At 50.9% G+C, this 22,988-nt stretch overlaps 1 protein-coding gene across 3 annotated transcripts in view; it reads left to right on the top strand.

Annotated features, from left to right (window-relative positions):
• Nucleotides 1-287: 287 nt before the first annotated feature.
• The window catches only part of MLLT6 (MLLT6, PHD finger containing), a 39,532-nt gene continuing 16,831 nt past the window's right edge, over nucleotides 288-22,988 (top strand). The window contains exons 1-8 of one of the 3 annotated variants that reach the window (XM_035347513.1): nucleotides 288-1,204; nucleotides 4,876-5,212; nucleotides 6,239-6,293; nucleotides 7,849-7,958; nucleotides 8,414-8,517; nucleotides 9,225-9,318; nucleotides 10,504-10,611; nucleotides 18,658-18,756. In XM_035347513.1, coding sequence (XP_035203404.1) covers nucleotides 7,911-7,958; nucleotides 8,414-8,517; nucleotides 9,225-9,318; nucleotides 10,504-10,611; nucleotides 18,658-18,756 — 453 coding nt within the window. In that variant the 5' untranslated portion in view covers nucleotides 288-1,204; nucleotides 4,876-5,212; nucleotides 6,239-6,293; nucleotides 7,849-7,910. The remainder of the gene's footprint in view (nucleotides 1,205-4,875; nucleotides 5,213-6,238; nucleotides 6,294-7,848; nucleotides 7,959-8,413; nucleotides 8,518-9,224; nucleotides 9,319-10,503; nucleotides 10,612-18,657; nucleotides 18,757-22,988) is intronic. The other 2 variants (XM_035347514.1, XM_035347512.1) reach the window with 2 other exon arrangements.

Raw genomic sequence — 22,988 nt, 5'->3', positions numbered from 1 at the left:
GGGGACATCACAGGATTGCATCCAGCAGGATATTTTCAGATGCTTTGTCCAACCTAGTTTCAGATGTCTCGAGTGACTGGGATTCCATTCCAACTGCCAGCTCGCATTTGAAGGTGGAATAAGGAAAATATAATTTCTTCTTTCCTAGGAGACTCCTATACCCTCACCTGGGCACAAATAGCCTTATTTTTTACCCCTATCTTTGCCAATCTCTTGCTTTATACCTCCATATGTGGTGGCCAAAAGCCCTTTCAGGGTCAGAAAAGCTTCTTCAGGGACTCAACAAAGACCATCCCTGAATGGTGAGAGGGAGAAGGTCACCAAAGAAGGTGAATGGTCTTCAGGAAACATTGTCCCATCAGAGAAGGGAATGAATTTCAAAGGAATGGGAGCTGCAGCTTGCCCAGGGAGACCCTGAGACCATCAGTAGGGATATAGAAAGCAAGAGGGATGCCTGGTGTAGGTGGATAAGGACAACAGTTTTGTTGGGTTATCAGCTGAAGTCTTGTATCAATGCAGAACTGATTTTGGGGGTTAGTCCTAAAAAACTTGAATTCGGTGACATTGGAAGCATGCTGCAAAAGGCTGCTGCTGGATGTGACTTACAAGCCTGGGAGTGTGCAGGGTAAATGTTTTTGTTTTTGTTTTTCTTGATATCTGTGTGAACTCACACTGAGATTACTTCCTTTATGATACTGAGATTTTATCTTAGTCTTAATTATGGTTAAGATGCTTAATAGCCATCTATTTCATAATTTTATATTAAATCACTAGTGATATTTTAAAAGTTAAGGGGTAAGAAATTACCCTGTTTGTGTTCACTAGGCCAGAACTGGGCCTGGTTTGTGAAGTGCTGCGTTCCCACTTAGGACTGATTTTTATAAGGATATTTTATACTGGGTGTGAGCTTGAATAAATGTATCACACTGGACCTCTTGCAAAGGGCTGTCCGCTGTTGCAGGGTGTGGAAACTGGAAAGGGGAATAAAATGCTGCTTAGATGTAATTTTTGTTCTTGTTACCAATCTCTGACTAATGACAGCTTTGGCAAACTTTGATATGCAGCTGAGAAATTAACAGCCGATTTAAAGACAGTCAAATGAACTCTCTCTGCTTTTCTTCCAGCTTGTTATGGAATTGTCCAGGTTCCTACCGGACCATGGTTCTGTCGGAAATGTGAATCTCAAGAGAGAGCCGCCAGGGTGGTGAGTACAGAGCACACTTGTGCTTAACGGAACGAGTTGGTTCAGAGCCCTTCACGCCTCTGCTGGAAGCAGCATGGTCCACTGACAAAAGTGACGGAGCCTGGCGTTCGGCACTGCGTGGTTGCAATCCCAGCTCTGCCTATAGCCTGCAATATAACTTTGGACAAGGCATTCACCCCTCACCTATCCGAGAAGCGAATTCTCTTCTAAAAGCTTTCTCCTCGTTTCTTGTTTATTTATAAAGTGCTCTTAGCCATTTTGATGAAAACGCTGCCAAAAGTACTTTTAAGCAAGTTACCAGTGATGAAATTTTTGCATCTAGGGACCTCGATCTTTTTTTAAAAAAACGACATTCCTCTAGAAGGTGGCTTCCCTGCAGTTTTTTCTGTACAACTCTTCAGAAAGTTTTGGAGTGGAGGAAAGTTGTTACCACCTGAGATGCTGCTGTACAGTGCATGTTATCGCACTGACAGACAGGATGAGTTGGCATGCATATCTTATTTGCAGCAACAGTCTCCTGCATAAAGTCTTCTGAGTTTGTTAAATAGCAGAGAAAATGACAGGAAGCTGGATCAGGTTTTAGTTTCTGTCTAAGTAGCAATTTAGCAGTATGGAACACTTTGCGAATGTTCTTAATTAATTCTGGCATTTCCCGGTGAGGCAGGAAAGTGGAAACAATCAGGCCAGGACTGCCTCTTAGGCCCGTCTATGTGGCAAAGTTATTTGTGCAGTAAACTAGACTGTGAGTTTATAGCACACCAGCTACTCTGCAACTTCCCATGTGAACCCTTATCAGATACAGCTACACCAACCAGCTGCTGAGGGGCCAGGGTATAGATCTTTACCGTGTTCGTTATGCCAGAGATGCTTGCCATGCAGTAAATCTGAGACCGTTTCCCCCCTTCACTTCCTTAAAAAATCAATGTAGATTAAACTTTGGCTTTTTCAAATACGGAATGCCTCAACCAGCACAAACAACATTTATTAATATCTGCACTGCCTTCTGAACTGGTTTAGCCATTTGTTTCTAAAGTACACACCTAGTGAAGCTGATGAGGGTGACCTCTGAATATGCGGATCTGTGCAGAACGGAGCAAATAGCGTGCTCCATCTCAGCTGGGCTCTCTGCTTGCTGCAGTACAAAAGTTTAATCTGTTTCACAGATGGGCGAAGAACTTGGCAAAGATGAGTGAATGGGGGAATTAGGTATCTGTACCATGCTTTATACATTGCATTAACTCATTCCTCATTGGAAGTGGGAGTGTAAACAAGACCAGACTTTCAGACCTGAGCTCTTTTGCCTTTGTAAGATGCTGCTTTTATGCGCACTGCAGTAAAGAAGATCAAATGTGTCTTTGAGTGCTTTTACATCCTGCAGATAGTTTCATAGTAAAGAAAGGAATTTGGATTTCATGAGCCTCCTTCCCCCCTCTCTTCCAGCCGTGCAGGCAAAGAGAAGCTCTTTGGTGTTAGCTGCAACTCAGTGTAAGCTGTAGTAGTGCATGTACACACAAGTCCTCCTCACCTGTGCTCATCGCAAGGATTTTAACTTTTCTCTTGCACTTTAGGCACTTCAAACTGCCTCCAAGGTATCAAGAAAACAATACCCCTGCAGGTGGCTCCTTATTTAACTTGCCCTCAGTGAAATCTGTTAGACAATGCGTGGTGGGCTTCAGTCATGCCATTCAGTCTGTGGCATTCAGCCCTGCTAGTATAATAACTGAACAGTGATAATCTTCCTTCCTAAGCAGAGCTGGGGATGATTTCCTATCTAAATCCTTCACCTTTTCAGTTAAACTCCAGCAGTCATAGCAACAGACACGCAAATGGGTAAATACATAAAAAGAATCTACTCCTTTGATGTAGGGAACAGCATGATCAGAGTAAGGGAAATGAGTCAGGTCTTAGGAGATCTGTGCGTGGCTCTGCTGCTAACACGCTGTTTGAATCTGTGCTCCATGGTCCAGCGAGGCTGGAAGGTGTGGCTCTTCCAGTGCCCAGGGGTTTCATTGCACCTCTCGGTGCCCGGCTTTCTCCAGCTGTAAAAGCAGCACTATCAGCCTGCAGACACTGCCTTGAGGGTCTTCAATGTGAGATACTGCTATGTAAGCGCAAAATACACTGTCAACAGCAGGATAAACTGATATTCGTATTTCTTTCACAATGACTGTGTGGCAAACTCCTTTGCAAAACAGCAGTGTTTGTCTTCACACATCTGCCTTCATAGAGGAATCTTAAAGCAGTTTACGAGCTTGGTCCATAACAACCATATTTATTAGCTAGATATTGATACTTTTACTTTGAAAGTGAGATATGAAGGCAGGAAGATCATTGCTCTCCTTAGAGAGCACTTTAAAACATCCCAATTTCTGTGTGTCTCTTATAAAGAGACTCCATCACTTCAGTTTTGGAAGGAGAGCTCAGGAGCCCTGACTTCGGTTGTCAGGTCTAATGGCTTGGTGCTCCGTCCCTGAGTTAGAAGCCCTAGGGGTTCAGAAACTCTAACCTTCGCCATCACAACCTGTTTTTAATCAACCAGCTCTGTTCTTTTCCCAGAGTTGAAATTAAAACGCTGGAGACTTCCTTGGCCTATCCAAGTTGAGTGAAAGGAAGAGGTACCACTAATCCTTGCTCATAACCTCTCCTTAGATGCGCAGGTCCCTAAAGGATGCTGTGGACACTATTGTGCTTACAGTAAGCAACTGAAAGCCCATCCACTTTGTAATCAAATTGTCTAGGAAGCCCGGTGAGCTGCAATGGCCAGAGGGCACTCATGTGAGGGATCATGTGAAGGCTTTAGCTGTCATTTAGAGGCAGGGCTATTAAAAGTCTTGTGTGGGGCCGATGGAGCTGTTAACCCCTCTTGTTACAATCAGAGCTTTGCTAATCGCGTAGTGGGAGAGCTGCTTTGATCTGAGGGGTGGAGGGGAGAGCGGAGGGGCCTTTTCAAGTGCAAATTTCTTATTACAGTGTCTAGTTAACCCAGTTCTTTTTCTGTCTTGGCTTTGCCGGGCTTTCTGTGGTAATTGTGAGAGCTGCTCTCCAGTGCCCTGCCTGTCTGGACCCAACCAGGAGCAAAGTGAATCACCTCCTGTGGCCAGACATGTTTCAAGCAAAGTTGCGGGGAAAGTGTGCTGGGCTGCCAATGGCACTGGTCTTTGTCCTCTCATCTCGTTTATACATTATTACAGGAATTCTGTGTTTGCCAGACGTACCTATTCGGCATCCCCACGCACTTGACTCCACAAAAATGTCTGAGAACTGGACTGAGCCTCCCTGCTGCCCAAAGTATTGCGATCGTATTTATTGTGTCAAGAGGTAAAATGACAGCAGAGGAAACATTGAGTTTCCTTGAGGACAACCACCTTTATGGAAGGTCCTCGGGGACAACTCGGCCGCAGATGTTTTTGCTGGAGGCCAGTTATTGCTCAGTACACGGGTGCTTGTTGTGGCACCGAGCACCTGCCCCGTCACACATGGGGCTTGCCGGAGCTGGGTGGATGTAGCGGAGCAGCGGCAGCAAGCATGCCCCACACACTCATACCGGTACAGCTGCCGTCTCGCTTCGATACCAGACAGCTCATTTCAAAACTTTCTGATGAAGCACATTTTTCACAGAAAAACAGCTTTTTTGTTGGTGTTTTTTTTTTCTTTTTTTTATCACAAATCAGACATTTCCGCTAGGGAAGGAAAAGGGCTGCATGTCACAGGTTTTCAGGCTTTCTAAGCAGGCGCAGAAAAGTCAAACAAAACAATAAACGCATAGAAATTTTCCCTGACTGATGTCACGAGAAAACAATGACCATTTCCTGGGAGGAGCGCTTGGGGCTGCGAGAGTGTCCCTTGTGTGTGGCAATGTGCCCCAAAACCACCTCAGGGCTTCAAAAGGGCTTTATGGCCCAGGGAGAGCTGCACGTGGCGATGGCCCGACATGGAGGCGATGACGGGCAGGCAGGACCGCAGTAGTGAGGGGAGAAATGGAGCACAGTCCTCGCCACCTGCTCTGAGGTAGGAATGGCACTGAGGGCCGAGGCACTGGGCTTATCTGGCTCTTGCCATCGTGCCCGGCTGGCATCTCTCTGTCCCCTCGTCTCTCCCTTGTTGGGTGTGCGTGGGGTGGGGTGAGCCCTTCTGGCGCAGCCCTGAGGAGAGCCCTTCAGTGGGTTTGGGCCGCTGCTGGCCTTGGAGGCCTCGGTGTCCTGCAGACATAGCATGAGGGGGGCATCTCCCCTCACCTCCAGCCACCCCCTGGCTGCTGGCCCTGGGTGGAGGAATCGGTGATTTCCCCCTCATAGCTGTCCCCAGAAGCAGCTGTTAGTGACCAAGCATGGAGTGAGGCATGGAGCCATTGCTATCCCTCACAGCCTGTCACAGTGCTGGACCTGTGACCTCCCACCCACCATGTCAGAGCTGAGGGAGCTCCCTGCACCCTCCCCTGCGTCAGGGACCCTCCAGCACCAATGCTCCCCTCACTGTCTCTCTATTCCAACTCCAGCCCCTGGGGCTGGGGAAGCTGGGTGTCCACCTGGGTGTCCACCTGCTGGCCCCAGGCGTTGGGACCAGGCTCATCACGGCCCCTGCACCTTGCGGGTAAAAATGTCACGACAGCCTCACTCAGCATTCATGAGACTGGCTGGAAAAAATATCGCAAGAGAAAGAGAGAAGGAAGGAAAGGGGCAAAGATAGATAATGGCTTTTCTTTATTTGCCTTTTGCTCTCTGAGTCACGGTTTTCAGTTTTACTTCACAACCGCAAGGACTAAAACTTCTTTTTTAAAAGCCCTGTGAAAGTCAAGGTTCGCCTGCAGCCCTGTGGCTCTTGGGCTGAGGCTTTAAATACATCCTCGTCACACAGGACGATATCGAGCTGTGTCACAGTATCTTTTTGTACCCAAACCACTTTCAGCCCTTCTTCCACTTCCTCTCTTTGAAAGCAGCCCCATCTTTTATAAGCGTGTTTTAAATTAATCATCTCTTTTCTGGCCCCATGCCCCTGGGAGTTAGATTAAACTTGTTGTTTCTGCTTAATTTCAAGAGATGTGAACTGTGTCCCCACAAAGACGGAGCCCTGAAACGGACCGACAACGGAGGTAAGTACTTCTGCGTGGAGCCGGTATGTCTTGCAGTGCCTCCCGGCAGCTGTCCCGGGTGCAATTTTTTTTCCGAGCCTATGTCACCAGAAAGGGAAGGCTGGAGGCTCCATAGGAATGGAAACACTCTGCCTTTTCTTACAAAACTTCACCTTCTGAAATCACCATGGCGAGAAGACCTTTCCCTGGGGGAATCTGACTGACCTCTGGCTGGTATTGAAGCACAGCCCCTGAAATGTGCTGTTTCTTGAGGTTAACCTTGCAGGAATTAGTGCACGATATGTCATAGTTTATGGAAAAGTGGAAGTTGCTGAGTTGTTTGCCTCACTGATGTGATCCTCAGGTTAATGGAGCCTCAGCCTTGAGCCCCTGTCCAAAAGTAGGGGATCAGGACACAGCAAAGGTGTTTCTCTCTGTGGGACTTACTTGCTCATCATTGATGCTTGTCTCTGGTACTGTGAAGTACCGTGAAGTCTGATTTCAGTTGTCAGAGCTTGCAGCTACTGATGCTGCTGATTGTATGGATCAAACTGTTTTTCCTCAAAATCTTCATATTTTTCAGAATGGCCTACCTGCCACTTACCTTAATACACTATAAGCTAAATTAGGCAAGGAGGTCTTTATTATAATAGATCCCATATTTAGAGAAGAAGCCCCAAGTCCAGGATATTTCGTAAAAGTGTCCATTAGGGCCAGTCATAAATACTGAGAGCCTTAGCGTGGTAGTAAAAGTACCGTGTTGGGGGATTGTTTTATAACTACACAGCATCTTCTTCCAAACATGTTATTATGTGGTTTGGTCAGGTCCCTGTAGACATGCACAAGAAGTGTTATAACCGTGCCACTATACCAAATTATATAGCCCAAGTACTTATAGTGCTGTATGATTCCATATTCATGGAGCTTGGTTCTGCCTGCCCAGCTGAATCCATCCTAATTCTAGCTAAATCTTTCCAGTGCAGTAGGCATACCAGTAAGGATTGTCCCCCAAAGGCTCCTGACCTTCAGGCTTTCTCAGTTCTGTCCTGATCAGATGGTATTTCGATTTACACATTTGATTTGGGAAGTATCTCAGTGGATTTAGATTTTAATCTAACTTGGCTTGCTGGAAAAGAGCCTTCTTTAACCATTGATAACAGCCAATAAAGGGAGCTTTGTTTCCACTGGCATGGGACTACACGTCAAACTTGTCCCATCAGCATCATTTACTGTTTGGATGCTTTTCTGGGTTTGGTTAGGTCTTCAGCTCTGGGTCTTAAGTCCCAAGGGGATGTTTTTAAGGGCATTTAGTGCCGTATGTTTCTTTTCCCAAAGAAATCTCTGCTTTCTTATTTCATCTGGAGGTAGTATCTGTCTATCTTTCTCCCACAAAGGATTTGATTCCTAACCAAGTTGCAACAAGCAGTATTTCAAATCTAGCATCTAACTTAAGTTGGCTTCCTTCCTATATCCTCCTCCTTTCCCTCCCATGCTTGTCTGCAGCCTTGTCTGAGTATAAGACTCCTCTGGGTTGCCCCACGTGAATCTCTGCTCTCTGTCTTGTTTGCTTCTCCAGGGTGGGCCCACGTTGTCTGTGCTCTGTACATCCCAGAGGTGCAGTTTGCCAATGTGCTCACCATGGAGCCAATTGTCCTACAGTATGTACCCCACGACCGCTTCAACAAGGTAAGGCTTTCTCTTTCTCCTGCTGCCCCAAATGTCCTTGCGCTGCCTTGCTTTTCTGAGGTCGTCTTAGTCCTCCAAGTCTCCTGTCCAATTTATTTTAAATTCCAGGTACTTAGATCCCTTTAAAAATAACTAACAACGTAAATGTAATTTTTCTTGCAAATAAGTTTTGATGTTCTGTTTTCCTCTCTCTTAACTTGGCAACCTGAGCAACCCCACCACTCCTTGGAGCTGCATGTTGGTTAATCCATATTTTGATCAGACCCAGTTGTTATTTGGGGAGAAAAAGAAGATGCATAAGTTTTGTGCATGCCACCGAGAAACAACGCAGAGCTGCTGTCATAGGAAGATGACTGGACACGAGTTATAAGTTCTTGAAGGCTTTGCCTCCTGGAGAAGAGTGAGAGTAAAGTAGTCTACCTCTTTGAGTGACCTTTTTTTTTTCTTTTTTGCAGACCTGCTACATCTGTGAAGAGCAGGGCAGAGAGAGCAAAGCAGCCTCTGGAGCATGCATGGCCTGTAATCGACATGGCTGCCGGCAAGCTTTCCATGTCACCTGGTGAGTTCCCCACAGTATCACTCCAGGAACAGCCCCAGCTATCGGTTTCGCTGCTACGGTTTTGAGGCTGCACCAAACAGGTGGCATGGGGTTTGGGGCAAATCATGCTGCTCTTATTTTAGGCAAGGGGTATCTCATCCTTGCTCAGTTTGTGAGGGGAACTTCCCCAGGACGGCTGAGGTTTCACCAGCAAGCCTTCCCTGGTGAGAATGAAGTCCGGGGATTTCCCTAGGACTGTGTGGAATTCAAGAAGAGAAGAGATGAGTCACAACCCAGGAATGTTCCTTTTCAGCGCAGCACATACAGAAGTATCATCTAGATGATGTGATTTTATGGGCTGATATCCTCGTGTACCCTGCAGCCTGAAAACAACACTGCCTGTCAGTAGAACATGGGGATTCCCAGCTTTACGTGGATTCCTTGTTTCTGATATGTGTTTTGTTGGAATTGTTACTGATTGCCCAGGCCTTAAAAAAGACAAAAATTGCAAAGCAATTTGGCAGGAAAGTACTGACAGTTTTAAAGATCTTAATATGAATTATAAATGGTCGGAACTCTTTTCCTGGTCCTTGAAAGCTATTTGCCAAGCAGGACAGGAGACTTCAAGACCTTGCCTGGATATCTTGAACTGTGTTTTGCTTGTTGATGGGATATGTTTTCTGTCTGTACAGTTTGCATTATCCTCCTCTTGGTTTCATGTATTTCAGTGCCCAGATGGCTGGCCTCTTATGTGAAGAGGAAGTCCTAGAAGTCGACAATGTCAAATACTGTGGCTACTGCAAGTACCACTTCAATAAAATGGTGAGTTTCTTCATCCCTTCCGTGGATTTTATTTCAAGGCATTGTCTTCATTCTAGACTGTGTCTGTGCTCTGAGCAGTAAGAAATGCCAAGAATACATAAACAAGGTCTGCAGGATGCTTCTCTTTTCAGCCATTCAGACAGAGTCACTTAGGAATAAAAATAAATGTATTTATTGCATTTTTATAGCATCTTTAGCTCATTTTCAAAACCACAGGCCATCTGCTTTCCCTGACCCAGTCTGTATGGTTGAAAAAGAAATCCCAAGAAGTCAAATGCATGTTTTTTCTTCGAAGACAGATGCTAAAGCACTGCCCCTAGTGTAAGAGGCAGCTTGAGACAGGAAAAGGGAGCAGCCAGGGAGTTAGTGTACATCAGGCACCCTGGGCAGGAGGGTGTAACACAGAACAGCCCGAACTTCTGCCTGAGGACAGGGACAGTCCATAAGAGACCGGAGTCATTCACAGATGGTTTGAGGGATATTTGGGGCAAAGGACTTCCCCCTATTATTTACAGGACTGAGAGGAACCCTTTTCCTGTTCTGCATAATTAGTAGACACCTGCTCTCCCCCCTGCAGCAAAAAGGAAACTTGATCCTCTCGGTACAGGTTTATCTATCAGTAGCTCCTTTGTTGCTGGCTTTTCCCACTTTCCTTTCTGCTTATCAGTGCTGTCACATGCAGTGACTGATGTCTTGAGCTTCCCCTCAAAGTCAAACTGGAGGACACCTTCCCTGCCCTTCAGGTACCCTCAGTATCTGATACAAGCCTAGCTCTGTATCAGATTTACTGATGTTGAGATAGATAGCAGGATTTCTGCTAGTGCCCGGCGTCTGAGAACAGAGCATCCTTCCATACACATACACACCCACACCCCACGCAAGACCAAAACACAGACGCTGCTGCTCGGGAGGACTGATTGTCTACACAACATTGCTGCTGCCATTTATCTTGTTTACAGAACGGTCTCTTAGCCGCTGTGCCTTTCTTCTTAGAAGTCTCAGTGTGCATGGGTCACCAAAACCCCAGGATTTTTAGTTTTATAATTTGGTCCTGCATGTTGTAGACAAGCCATTTACCATAACATTGCTCACTGTAACAGTGAAGGCCGGACTCTATAACAGTTTCCTCTCTCTCCCTGTCTCCCATCCCTGTCGTCCATCTCTTCCCTTCCCCACTTACCTCAGAAGACCTCACGTCACTCTGGAGGGAGCTCCTTCATTGCTGGAAGACGGAGTCGATCCACGTCCCCTGCTCAAGAGAAGCATGTATCCCACCACGAAAGGCCAAAGAAGGTAAGATCTGCACAGAGTTGTCCCTTCAGAGGCAGAGTCATGTGGGATGGAGGTGAGAAAGGGAAGAGTGTGCAGAGAGCACTGACGGCTTGCTTCTCAGGTGAGCCCTGACTCTGCAAAGAGTTTCACAGTCAGAGGTGTGAATAATGGCTGTGTTTCTAAACACAACTCTAGAAATGTGTATGTAAATAGAGCAGCACAGCCACGGGGAATGTGGAGCCAAGTTTTTGTGTTCAGATTATGCCAGAGGGGTCTTGGCAGAACACACTTAGGAAATGTGCGACTTTCACATTTCTAACTTGTGGCAGGTCCGCTTTGAGGATGACATTGTGCTATGGTTTCCAGCTACCGAGTTGATCTGTGTGGAAGTATTTCAGGCTGTGGTTTTAAATGCAGCAGCTCAGGAACAGGAACTGGAGGTCGTTGTCCTCAGACCCCAGAGTCCAAGCTTTAGAGGACTGATTAGCAATCTGCATTGTGGCCGGCAGGTTACTTGTAGGCAACAACAGTAGTTAGCATAGCTTAGGTAGTACACTGTTAGCCAGATTGGCCACCTGCTTCAAATCGACTTGTGAAAACAATTTATTTTTGCTGAACAAGTATTTAGAAGAGCACTGAATGCCAGATCTGACAGGTACAACAGTTATTTGTTTAACTGTGCAGGTTAAGACACACTCATCACAACTGCTGTGGTGTTACAGGACATGTTAACAGCACACCAAGGTTCATAATTAACCAACTGACTCACGTGATGAAGGCTCATATTTCAAGGAAAAACAGCAGTGAATGTGTAAGGCAGAAGCCCAGCAGACCTCAGGGTTCTGATAGGGGTGCAGGTTCCTGTGTGGAAAGGTCTATACCAACAGAAATGAGGGGACCAGAGGCTTGTGAACTGTTTATTATTTTAAAAAATACATAGCTCTGATAGGTGGGACACGTGCCTTTTGGAGTATTAGGTTCTAAGGCAAGTGGCAGCCAACTAAGAGATCTTCCCCATCTGCTGGTGTATACAGCTTTTATAGTATCAAGAATCCCCAATGTAGTACTGCCGTCCTCCTTTGCACCCATCTATCCAAAACAGTGCTGTAGGCTCTGGAGCAGAAATAACTTATGCAGGAATACTTTCAGTATGGTCAGATAGTTTTTGATACTTTATGGGCCAGATCCTGGTTTTGCTAGGAAAAATCCAGAATTCCTCCACCAAGAAACCTCCAGGTTGATTCCACTGTGGTCAAAAGCCAAACGTACCCTGTTGCATAAACCCAGCTGGTGATTCCCATGCAAATTGTGGTGTGATTCTTTTAAGTCTTGTTTTAGGTGTCTGGCCGTCTAGTTCTTGTTTGTTTGTTTCTGTCTTGTTGCAGTAGACACCCTCACAATCAATACATCATTACGAATAGTAATAATAGTGACCCACATCCAGAAACAGCCCAGTGACATGCTGGTGGGTTTTGTGGCTGAAGGCTGATGGATCCCAGCCCAGCTTCCCAGGGACAAGGACATCCAGGCTTTGAAAAGCAGCGTGGCCATCACTTAGTACCTGCTGGCACCCTTCTGGCAGGCCCAGCTGAGAGTCCATAAACCGTGTGGGCAGGAAAGCCGTCTCCCTCTTTGTTTACAGAGGTTATCCCTCAGTACCCGGGTTGGAACGCTGCCCACCTTGCCCGCTTGGTGTCTGGGGAGCCTGCCCAAACCGTACCCGATAGGTGGCAAACAGGCAACCCCCCCCTTCCCATGCTGCGCGTCCAAAGCCGTGCCTACCCTGCTGTGACACCAAGGCAGTACATTTCCAACTGCCGACGAGGCTGAAAAACGTATTTGGAGTATTTACTCCTCTTGTGTGTTCAGCTGCTGCGAGGCGAGGAGGAGGGAGAAAGAGCATCTGTGCCGCGGGCCGGGAGCAGCGCTTGGCACAAGGTTGGCGCTGCGCTGGAATGCGTTATTTTTAGCAGGCGGAGGGGGTGGCGAGAGGGCAGGATCGGGGTGATTGGCGGCGGATTTGAGAGCTCAGCTGTAATTATAACGGGCAGACGGTGCAGGTCCAAGGCTGGGGGCTGGAAGCGGGTTTCTATATTTGCACAGTGTCTGGTGGCGGGGTGGGAGCGCGGTCTCGTGGCCGGCAGGTAGGGCAGGGGAGCGCCACTTCCCAGCTGTGGCTGGAAAGCAGGTCAGCGCCAGGGGGAGAGCGAAAACAGGAGGACTGCGGGTTTATTTATAGGCTTCTCAGTGGTGCTTGCCACTATTGTTAGCCTCTGGGTTCCTCACAAACGTGCAGAGACTCCGTCTCGCTGCTGCCTCGCCGCTCTCCACTCCTGGCTGCTCGTTGTGCTTTGAGCAGCGGGTCCGGCGGGGGCCCCATCAGGGCTGGGGTCGCTTGGCACGGCCGCAGCACGAGTGTAAGATCTTCTCCTTCCTCTTACAGAGGGGGAGTCGGCCCGGAGAGGGGCACGAGGTGTGCAGAGCAGCTGCATGGGCAGGGTGAGAAAGGCTGCCGGAGGTGCTGGGCTGTTTGCAGGTCCGAGGGGGGACCAAAGCAGAGCGGTTTTGTCTTGAGCTTGTCCAGCTGCACAGCCAGTCCCATCCTGCAGAGCTGCAGGCGGTGCTGGGGAGCTGAGCGCTCACCGGCAAACCAAAGCGCGTGCGAGTCCCCGGGCTGCGGGTGCTCCCGGCTCCCCCCTGCACGAGGAGCTCAGCACCCGACAGCTCCCTTCCAGCGCAGGGCTCTGGCTGTTTACTTGGGCTTTACGGAGGAAACCTGACTAAGTGAAGGGCACAGGATTTAACCCACTGGCTTCAATGGGAGGAGGAAGACAGCAAAGACTCAGGATTTGGACTCCTAAGCCCTTCTGTAAAGCAGCTTGGCATTTGTGAAGCGTCTTGTTCTCTGCAGGACAAGGGACAATTGTGATGTGGGACTGCAACCAGCGTCAGGATCCCCCGCCCCTCGCAGGGACAAATGATACCAGCCCAAGCCTTTCCTTCTGTGCTGTCCTGAAAATGGGAAGGCTCCAGGCTTTGGGTTTTCCTCAGAACATACCAGACCTTAGAGAAACCAAACCCATTTATTTCTTTGGGCTTGGTGTTGCAATGTGTGTGCTCTACTCTGTGGGAGCCTTCGCAGGGTTTGTTTAAAAAAAGAAAGAAGAAAGAAGGAAAGAAAACAATAGCTAAATACCAAGAAAACGCTGGATGACGCACAGGGGTTGAATGAAGTACAGATGTTCTGTCACCTATATTGTCTGCTGGAAACTCACAGAAAAAAATCACCGCACTCCTTGGAATGAAATTTGTCCCACCAGGAGCAGACGAGCACAGCCTCCGAAGCACTGTGACATCCTGAGGCACAAACCCCACGGGGAGAGACCTCATCCAGCGCTGTTCGTAGAGAGCACGTGGAACCCGTGAGCAAAACCAGGGGACTTTTGAATTCGGATAGGGGACATCCTTAAGGGAGGAGCAGTCCCTGTCCCGGAACACACCTTGAGCTCCTGAACTGCCTCCCTGGCTGCAGGGGGGACTTCATCGGGACACCAGGCCTGTGGCTGTCCTGCCCCTTCTCCCTGCAGCCCCCGGTCCCATGGTGGCTGAACAGATGCGCGGCAGAGCCTCCCTCCCCACTGCCTGTCTGCCTGTCTGTCTGCCTAGCCCAGATGCCAGCAGAGGAAATGAGCCAAGATCTGGCCGGGCAGACTGAGCACACTGCAGAAGTTGTACTGGGCTGAAACCTAAACCCGCTGGGTTCTGTGAGGGGCTTTGTGCTTGCCTCTGAGCTGGTGAGGGAGGTCTGCCTCTTGGAGCTTTGTTTCCACGCAGGCACAGAGGAGCCAAGCGGACCTTTACTCCAGTTGGGATGCAGATGGCTGCTTGCAAGACCAACACAGCGTTTTGGGGAGGGAGTACTGGACCTAGACCTGCTCTAATCTGGCCGTAATAGCCTTGTTTTGTAGCATCCTTGCCTGGCTTGCTGGGGCCTCTTGTTGTGCAGGTGTTTAGCCGCCCCCAGCCAGTCCTTCAGTTAGCAGGGGTGCAGCAGTGAGTTGAGGTCACAGCACAAAGCCCAGCGAGGGCTGGCCGCGCGTCCCTGTATAAAAACTCATCCCCTCGGAGCGGCTCAAAGCAAACCTGCAAAATCCCCTGAGTGCAAGCGAGGCTGCGGGCAGGGGTTTGGTGCCCCTCTGCCCGGTGCTGCCTTCCTCCTCGCTGCGGCTGCCATGGCTGCAGCCCAGAGCCAGGCCTCCTCCTCCTCCTCCTCCAGGCAGGGAGTTGCAGAGAGCCTGGGAAAGAGGGAGGGAGCAGCAGAGCCCACTTGGCTCTTCCCAGCTCCTGGCTCTGCCCTCCCTCCTTCCCCTGCCCAATCTACTTTTAATGATCCAACTGCTGGTGTCCAGCAGATTAGAAGAGGGGGCTCAGGGAAGGGGAGACGGCGGTGGGGGGAGCAAGAGGAGCTGTGCACAACCCTTTTTGGCAGCCGGAGATCCTGTTTCATTCCTCCTGCGCTGGGGAGCTCGAAGGGAGATTGTGGCGCTGGCACGCCCCCGATGCAGCCGCGCTCCCCCCGCCGCAGGCCTGGCCTGCTCCGTGCCCACATGCCAAGCCCCAGCTGCTCAGCCCTGCATGGAGAGAGTTTGTTTTCCACCAAGTTTGTTGCTGGGGGCAGGTTCATGTTCCCTGCAGACCGCAGCTCGCCCAGCCAGCCCGCCTGCTGCAGGGAGCGCCGAGCGGCTGCAAGGTAGGGCTCGGCTTTTGCCTGCAAAGATGGGATGGGGGCGGTGAAAGGTTTCCTGTGCCCAGTGCATCCTCCCTGCTTCCTCCTCCTCCCCTGAGTCCTGCTTCGTGGTTCATCCGGGCAGGTCTCCGTGGGCAGGCTGGGCTGTCGGCAGTGGCTCTGCTGCCTGCCAGGTTTCCTGGAAGGAGGGTTTGCAGAGGAGAGCGCCTGCGTGCTGGGGAGACAAAGTTCTGGGCCCAGAAAAGCCAGGTGGGGAGGGACACTTGAGATGCAGGGGCCGGTGCTGCTTCCCTCTTCTCCTCCTGCCCCCCCCCCCCTCCGTTTGCACCCTGCGGCTCGTGCAGGAAGCATTTGAAGCCTTCCGGTTCCTGGAGAGAACCCACACGTTTAAAAGCCGCTGGTGCGAGCCGTGGAACGCCCCGGGTTGTCTTAGTGCGTGTCAACACAGGCAGGAGAGCCAGGAGGGACGGAGCCCCAGGACTGACACAGGGCAGCTGGCAGCACCTTCCCACCAGCACCTTGGGCTGGGGGCAGCCCGGCCCCTGTGCAGAACCTCCGCCGGGTAAAGCATTAATTAATTGTCCTGCCCCTATGGCCCAGGGCATTAATTGTCCTGCCTGCTTAGCCCAGGGTGCTGCGTTTCTCCAGCGATTCCGGAGATGTCAAATCCTGTTGCCTGAGGACCCAGAAGTGTTAGAGAGTCACTGGAGGTGGCAGAGGGGTCCTGCTGGGTGCGCAGGGGCGGCAAGCTCCCGGCCTCTGCAAAGCTCGAGGGCCGCCGGCTGCAGACTGAGAGCTGCCGGGCTCCAGGCCCTGCGGGTTTCTGCCCTGCCCCTGCAGGAGCTGCACGGGGCCCGGACGAGGAGGTGCCGTGGGGTGGGGAGAGGTGCTGGGTAGGCACCGCAGAGGAGCAAGGTGTGCGGCGGGCACGGCCGGGGGCTGCGTGCGGCGGCGCGGAGCAGGAGCGCCGGTCGGCTCCTCGGCAGGCTGCGGCGGGCCTGGGTGCAGCGCAGCGCTTGGAGCAGAGCACGAAAGCCGGGCTCTGTGGGACAGATTTCCTCAACGGTTCAAAGTGCAGTTGCACAGCACATGGAGTCAGGGCAAGATCTTCAAAAGAGCTCAATACCCAGCTTTTTGGAAAACCTGATCATTTATCCGAGCAGCTGAATGGGAGCGGAGGGTTCCAGAAATCTGGTCCCTATTGTGCAGGCTGGCTTCTTGCTGAATACGTACATATGTCCGCACTCCTACATGCAGCCGGGGACTGCTCAGTTAGCGGGTGCAGGCTCTGCACTGCCGACAGCGAGGAGAGCTTTTCCAGGCAGCAGACAGCCAGGATTTTGAAGCTGGAGGATGTGAGTTCGGTTGCTGCCATCACAGTGAAGCTGGGGGAGGTTTTATGGTTCGCTGTGGTGACAGTCAGGACGTTGCAGCCTTTCCCCACACGTGTGTGTGGAGGTGTGGAGGTTCCTTGCCATTAGCCAGAGCGGCTCGGCTCTCTTCTGTCCTCTTTGACATGTGAAGTTAAACGATTCCAGCGCTGTCTCGTCAGCGCTTACAGCAGCGTGTTTTCGTCCCGCCTGTTGCACCTCTATGAGCGAAATGCATTTGGGGCTCAGAAGACGAGAATAAGCTCGGTGGTGTTCAGGAAGTTGAAGGACCCGAGTTTGTGCGGTTATTTGGCAAAAAGTATTGCAGTGAGGATCCGGCTCCTGCTCCCATTTCTCTCTCCTGTCCCTGGTTGCAAGTGGGCGACCGTGGGGCGGGGGGGGTGCAGGGGGGGCCTGCCTTCTGTCTGAATTTTTGGATGACTGGCTGTGAAACCGTTGCAAGTTCTCTCATCCCATGTGCCCTGCTTTCTCCTTTTGTAAAACGAGATGCGGATATTAAGAAGCTCTCCTGAGCTCGTTGAAATTCGCTGCTGCTGCGTGCTACCAAGGGAGTGCAAATTGTTCCTGCTGGTGGGATAATGAACAACCGGCCCCAGCCCTGAGCGGCACGTAGTCTGCGACAGGCGTAACTCTGTGCCACGGCTTCCCCATCCTCCTGTCCCAGATAGCCCACGAGACTTGGGCAGTATTTATAGCCTGAGAAGCCCCCGAGCATTTAAAACATCGTGAGATTTAGTAAAGATTTCATTTAAATTTGTGCTTCGGCACTTAGCTTGTGGAAATCACATTCTCAAGCTTTTCTTCTTCAGTGCCAAAGCTGTAAATGTGTGCTGAAGAAAGGGGAACAAGAGAACAGAGATCCTTGCATAACGCTGTAGCTCCGGGAACTGAGGCTTTAACAGATATGATGAGCACCAGCAGTCCGGTGATAAGATGTAGCACAGAAAAGCTCCTGTTGTCGGCCAGGTTTGTCCCCACAGGAGCACGCAGCTGAGGAAGACCGTGAGGAAGCAGGAGCGTGTGCTGGAGCGTGCTGTCCCATCCTGCCTGCCAGCTGGCTTGGGCATCCACAGGCCCCACTGACTTCAGTGGGAGCCACGGCCTGGCACAGGCTTACGTTTTCGGTCCGTTCCCTGAAAACATCTCGGTTTTAGCATAAACATCCGGAGAGCAGGACACAAGAATCGCCACTTCGGTTACAGCCCGGTCCCCAGGAGGCTGTCACAGCAGGGTGGGCAGCACTCCGTGTTTCTCAGGCCATTATTTTTCCTTGGTTTGCAATTTGAAGAATCCCATCTTTCTGGGGTTTTAGTGAGAGAAAAAAACAGGATGAAGAAATCAATCTAACCAGTCTGGCTCCGGTTAGCAGAGATGGACCCAGCCCAGCTGTTCTCTGCTGGGGGAGGAGGTGGGGAGGATCTCTGCGTTGGGTTCAGGAGTAGTTTCTGAGATCTCCGCTGACTGATCTCTCTACCTGTGCACGTGCAACACGTGCTGAAGTCAAGATCCTTCCGTTGGCTGTACAGGGTGTATCCGAGAAACCTTTGAAGAAAGGAGAGAGCGAGGATAAGGGGGCACAGAGCCCCTTTGGGGAAATAGCAAGAGGAAAGCTCAGGTTTCTTGAAATCAGCCAGAGCTTGTTAAATCCTTCCCTATCATCTTACCATAAACTGATTCAGGGGCTTCTGTTGATATTCTGCGCTCCAGATGTTGGCTGCAGCTGGGGCAGAGATAGTGGGACGCTCCCAGCCAGAAGCTGGGGCGTGGGGGAAGGGATACTGGGCTCTTGTGGATGGGTGGAGAAGGGAAGAGGAATATGAATGTATGGTTGTAAATCCACCCCTACACACCCTCCTTTCTTTTCCCTTACAAACTGCTATTCTCAGCAGAGGAAAAGAGCCTTCCAGTATTCTCTGATTTCTTTTGCAGAGTCGTAAGGACAAGGAAAGACCTAAACAGAAGCACAAAAAACGTCCAGAATCTCCCACCAGCCTTACGCCAGCCTCAGTGCCCGTCGCTGCAGAAAAGGTACCAAAGCCGCAGGACGCGAGCGTGTGAGTGCGGGGTGGGGAGAGAGGGTCGGAGAAAGCCACCAGGGCTGGCTTTCCGAGGAAGTGGGAAGGATGGTGCAGAAGAGGAGAGAAAGAGCTTTTGTCCAGTTACTTCGATTCCTGATTCGTCACATTCTCACTCTCTCTGCCTGACTCCCCACCTCAACGCCCGCCTTGGGAATTTAACGCGGCAGCTGTCTTGATTTCTGTCAGCACTGACGACACAATCACGGAGCTGAACTCCCAAGTGATGGAGCTGTAAGTGCCAGCCTGTTCTGCAGCAGATGTTCAGATTTAAAGCTCTCGCAGAATAGATAAATATCCGTGCTTTGGCCTTTTCTGCTGCCTCATTGTAAACAGCTCAGGCAGGTAGATAAGCAAGGCAAGCTTGTGGGAGGAGGCGTTATCCTTTATTAGACAAACTGATGTAGCTGGGGGAAAAAACAAACAATCTTACCTGCGTGTAAGATCTTCAAAGTGCATAGCAGAGGTCGCTTTGCTGTGTGAGACAACAGGAGTTTGCGTCCCGTTTAGTTCCTCCGTTTCAGGAAGATGAAGGCAGACAGGCACAGTGTGGTGGCCTATTTTGCTCCTGAGGTGAGAAGAAGGAAGCTTTGTCTGCCCAGAGCCTGATCAGTGCCCGGGGCTGGTGGGGCAGAGTCAGGATGGCAGTGGGTTTCTGCTCGTCACTGCTGGAGCTGTGCTGCTGACATCGGCTCTTGCACCTGGCCATAAATCAGGACAGCCCTGAGCTTTCTGTAATTCGTGCCAGATCCAAACTCCAGTAAAGCAAAATAGGCACAGTGGAACTTGCCTCAAGCTTGCATGCAACAAGGTGAAGGCCAAGTCTGCAGTTTTTCAGTGTCAGGGAACAAGCGGGGTTACTCCAGCACGTGGACCTTTGGAGTTGTGCCCTCCTCTCTGTAGTGGGAAAAGAAATTAATGCAGCTCCTCGGCAGGGCTGTTCTGGTGTAAGTGAGAGTATGATTAGGGCCGAGCTCCTGCTAGAACAAGTAGATAACGTGTCCCAGGAATGTCCTTTTGGGCACAGAAATGCTACTTGGCAAGGTTCGTGTGCCCGATACATGGCAGGGCTGCCTTGTGAAACTGAAAATTCACAGGCTAGCAGTGTCTGCAAGTGTGAGAAGCGCTGCAGGGACAGTCTGGAAGAATGAAAGCTCCTGCTGATCAGCACGGGGTCGTTCTGGGTTAGGACTGAAGAGGTTTTTCTATCTTCTGTGTGAGGCCAAGCGTGGAAGCAGGGAGGAGAGGCAGGTTAGAGCTGAAAAGGCGAAGGTGGCCTTAGGCTGGGAGAAGCAGAAAGCTGCAGCGGGACAGAATAGAGGAATAGCTTTGAGCTGCAGCCACTCCTGACTCACCTGTACCTGTGTCGAGGCAGCCCAGCTCTGGCTTTTGGGAACAGCACATTCACCCAGTGAACAGAGCTGTCAGGAGCTGATGGCCTACGAAGGTTATTTTCAAACTAAACTGAAATCCAAACCCTGACTCTTGGCCAGCTAGAGAGAGGTTGTTAGACACTTACCCACTGTCCCCCCCAAAGCCCTGCCAGACCTTTATAAATGAGGAGGGAAGGGTGCAATTGAGTTTTACAGGCAGCTTTCAACTCTTTGTAGGCTAAAATTCAAGAGATCCTAATTACTGTAGCTGTGCTTGAGTGACAGGGTTTTAGGGTTTCCCTAGGGAGTTGTTATTAATCCTCATAACAAAGAATGCATTTCCCTTGCATTTTTGTGCATAGTTTCTCAAAGCATTGTTCAAGCTCTCCGTTACCAAAATGCACCCTGCACAAACCCCTCGGGGTGGTTGTACAAGGCTTTCTGGACCCGTGCAGCATCGCAGTGGTTAGACTAATGTAAAGCTCTGAGAACACATTAATGCATCCACGTAGAATGTCCAAGCAGCTTCCTCTGAAGCCCAAGCCATCTTTGTCCTTTCTGGGTTTTAGCTTAGTGCTGCTCGGCCCAGCAGAGAGTGCTGGGGGCGGGTAGGGTACACGCAGCAAAACCAAAGCTGACGCTGATGGTGTGACTACGCAGAACAGCACTGCTGGTCCCTCTTGTGCCAACGTATCCCACCTCCTCATTCCCTCAGGCAACCCCACCTCTGCGTTCTCACTTTTCTTTAACTTTGCAATCCAGATTTATGTTTCAATTCCAACGTTCACCTACTGTGGCGTCCACCCTGGGCTCCCCTCTTGAACCGTGTAGTCGTGAGGAAGATCCTTTGATGTGGTTTCCTCTTGAAATCAGTTGTGCTAGACTTCTGCCAGAGTTTTGAGTGTCTCACTGAAGTGCTTCCCTGCGTCTTCTAGGAACCCGAATGCCATTAATATCTGACACTTGGACCTGACCAGACTTCTGTGCCCCATCCGTGCAGTGACGAGCTCTCACTGCCTCGCTCTGGTTTGGGGGACGAACACACTGAAAACACAGCGGTGGCCTCAGCTCTCATCTACACCGGAAAGTGAAACTAGGGTGTGAATTCACAGCACATAAATGACTTCTCGTAATACCTCTTTTGAGCTCTCCTCCTGCCTCTGAAAAGTGTCCTCAGGCAATGCCATTGCTGTTGCTCCAAAGAGGAGCAGATTTTGCTCGTGGGGCACAGGAGCATCCCTGCAAGAGAGCAGATGGACTGGAAATCCCCCAGAGGTGCTCCTGGGATAGGGCTTTTGGATGGATTTGGGGTTGGGGGGGTTGCAGAGAGTGGGTTTGTGCTGGATATAGACTCTCATTTGTTGTCACGCTGGCTACCTGCAGCTCCTGCAGAATTTGGGGGAATGGGAGGGAAGCAGAAAGCATCCCCTCTGTGTAATGGTGTCTGGCTGCAACAGTTCCTAGCTATTTCACGTGGTCCATCCAAAAACCCCAACGTGCTGCCAACTGGTAATGCTTTTGAAAAGCCTCTTGGAAAGATGGCGTTCGTGGAGCGGGCCTGGGGCAGAGCAGGGTTTCTTGCCAGGGGAAGAGCAATGAGGCTCACCAGCAAGCCTTGGCAGCCGGGGCTGCTCCGGCTCCGCAGTCACACGCTGCCAGGTGCGTTCCGCAGGCGCATTTTGTGCTCGGGGTCTGTGCTCAGGGTCTGTGCTCAGGGTCCATCCGTGGAGCTGGAGCTCGGTGCTGGCCGTCCGTGTTAGCGAGCACACCGAGCCTCTCCTCTCCCCCCGCGACGCCCCCGGGGAGCCGTCCTGCCGCTCTCTGTTGCACTTGCAGTAAATCTGCGGGATCGCAAGCCACCCCAGCTGCCTTCTCCTGCCAGCTGTAGACATCACGATCACTTGTTGACACACACTCGCACATGCTACGTGTTTTGGGCCACAACATCTGGCTCGCTCTGGGTTTTGTAATTGAAGCTGCGGATGCCAAGGGCTCCCCGCACCCACCCCCAGTCAGGTGCTGGGAGGGGGAGCGCAGCGGGGCCAAGAGCTGCGGCTGCAGCCGCCCCCGGAGGCAGGGAGGCTTTCCAGGTTTCCCACTGTTATTTGAGCTCTCGGCGTCTACCGGCAGGCCTGGGGCTGACGGATCCCGGGAACCTCTGTGCTGCGCTTTGCTAGGGCAAATCCAATAGCCGTGATGGGGTAGGGGCTTGTGGGGGGAGGCTGCCGATCCCCCCTGCTATCAAAGCGTGTCTCAGCATGGATGTTTGCAGCAAGCATCCCTGAGCCTCATAGCATCCCTTGTCCTGACATGAGTGTGAATTTACCAGGGACATCAGGGAGTTAAAGATCCAGTCTCCAGCCCATCTGTGCCTCCTCTCCCTGCCCATGAAGACCAGCAGCACAGCGCTGCCTGGTCTCGCTGCTGACACGGTCAGCCTTGCCAGTGGCTCGGCTACGGATGCTGTAGCTCGTACCAGCGCTTTGCCCAAAGATCCTTGCAGACTCATTTGACCTCTACCGAGCGATCCAGCCGGGGAAGGCAGCTGATGGTTATGGTCTGCTCTGCCCGGGTGGCTGCTTCAGCACATCGCTCCGTGCCGTGTGGGCTGGAGGAGCTCCTGCTCTCGTCGCATTGTTCCTCGTTCGCGTCCTCCCTGCTTCCCCTCGCCAGTAGTTTAATCCAGGGCAAAGCAGCTCTGTGTTTTCGAGGCTGCACCGGCCTCCCCCACCCCTTCTGCATTTCGTCAGTGGTTCCCTCTAGGAGCTCGCCCCGCCAATCAGGAGGCAAAGAGATGCTCTTCTGATTTCCC

This window comes from Oxyura jamaicensis, chromosome 27, assembly GCF_011077185.1.
Source record: "Oxyura jamaicensis isolate SHBP4307 breed ruddy duck chromosome 27, BPBGC_Ojam_1.0, whole genome shotgun sequence".
In the NCBI taxonomy this organism is placed as follows: domain Eukaryota; kingdom Metazoa; phylum Chordata; class Aves; order Anseriformes; family Anatidae; genus Oxyura; species Oxyura jamaicensis.
The sequence above is the reverse complement of the archived record's forward strand: the minus strand, read 5'-3'. Positions and strand labels throughout refer to the sequence as shown.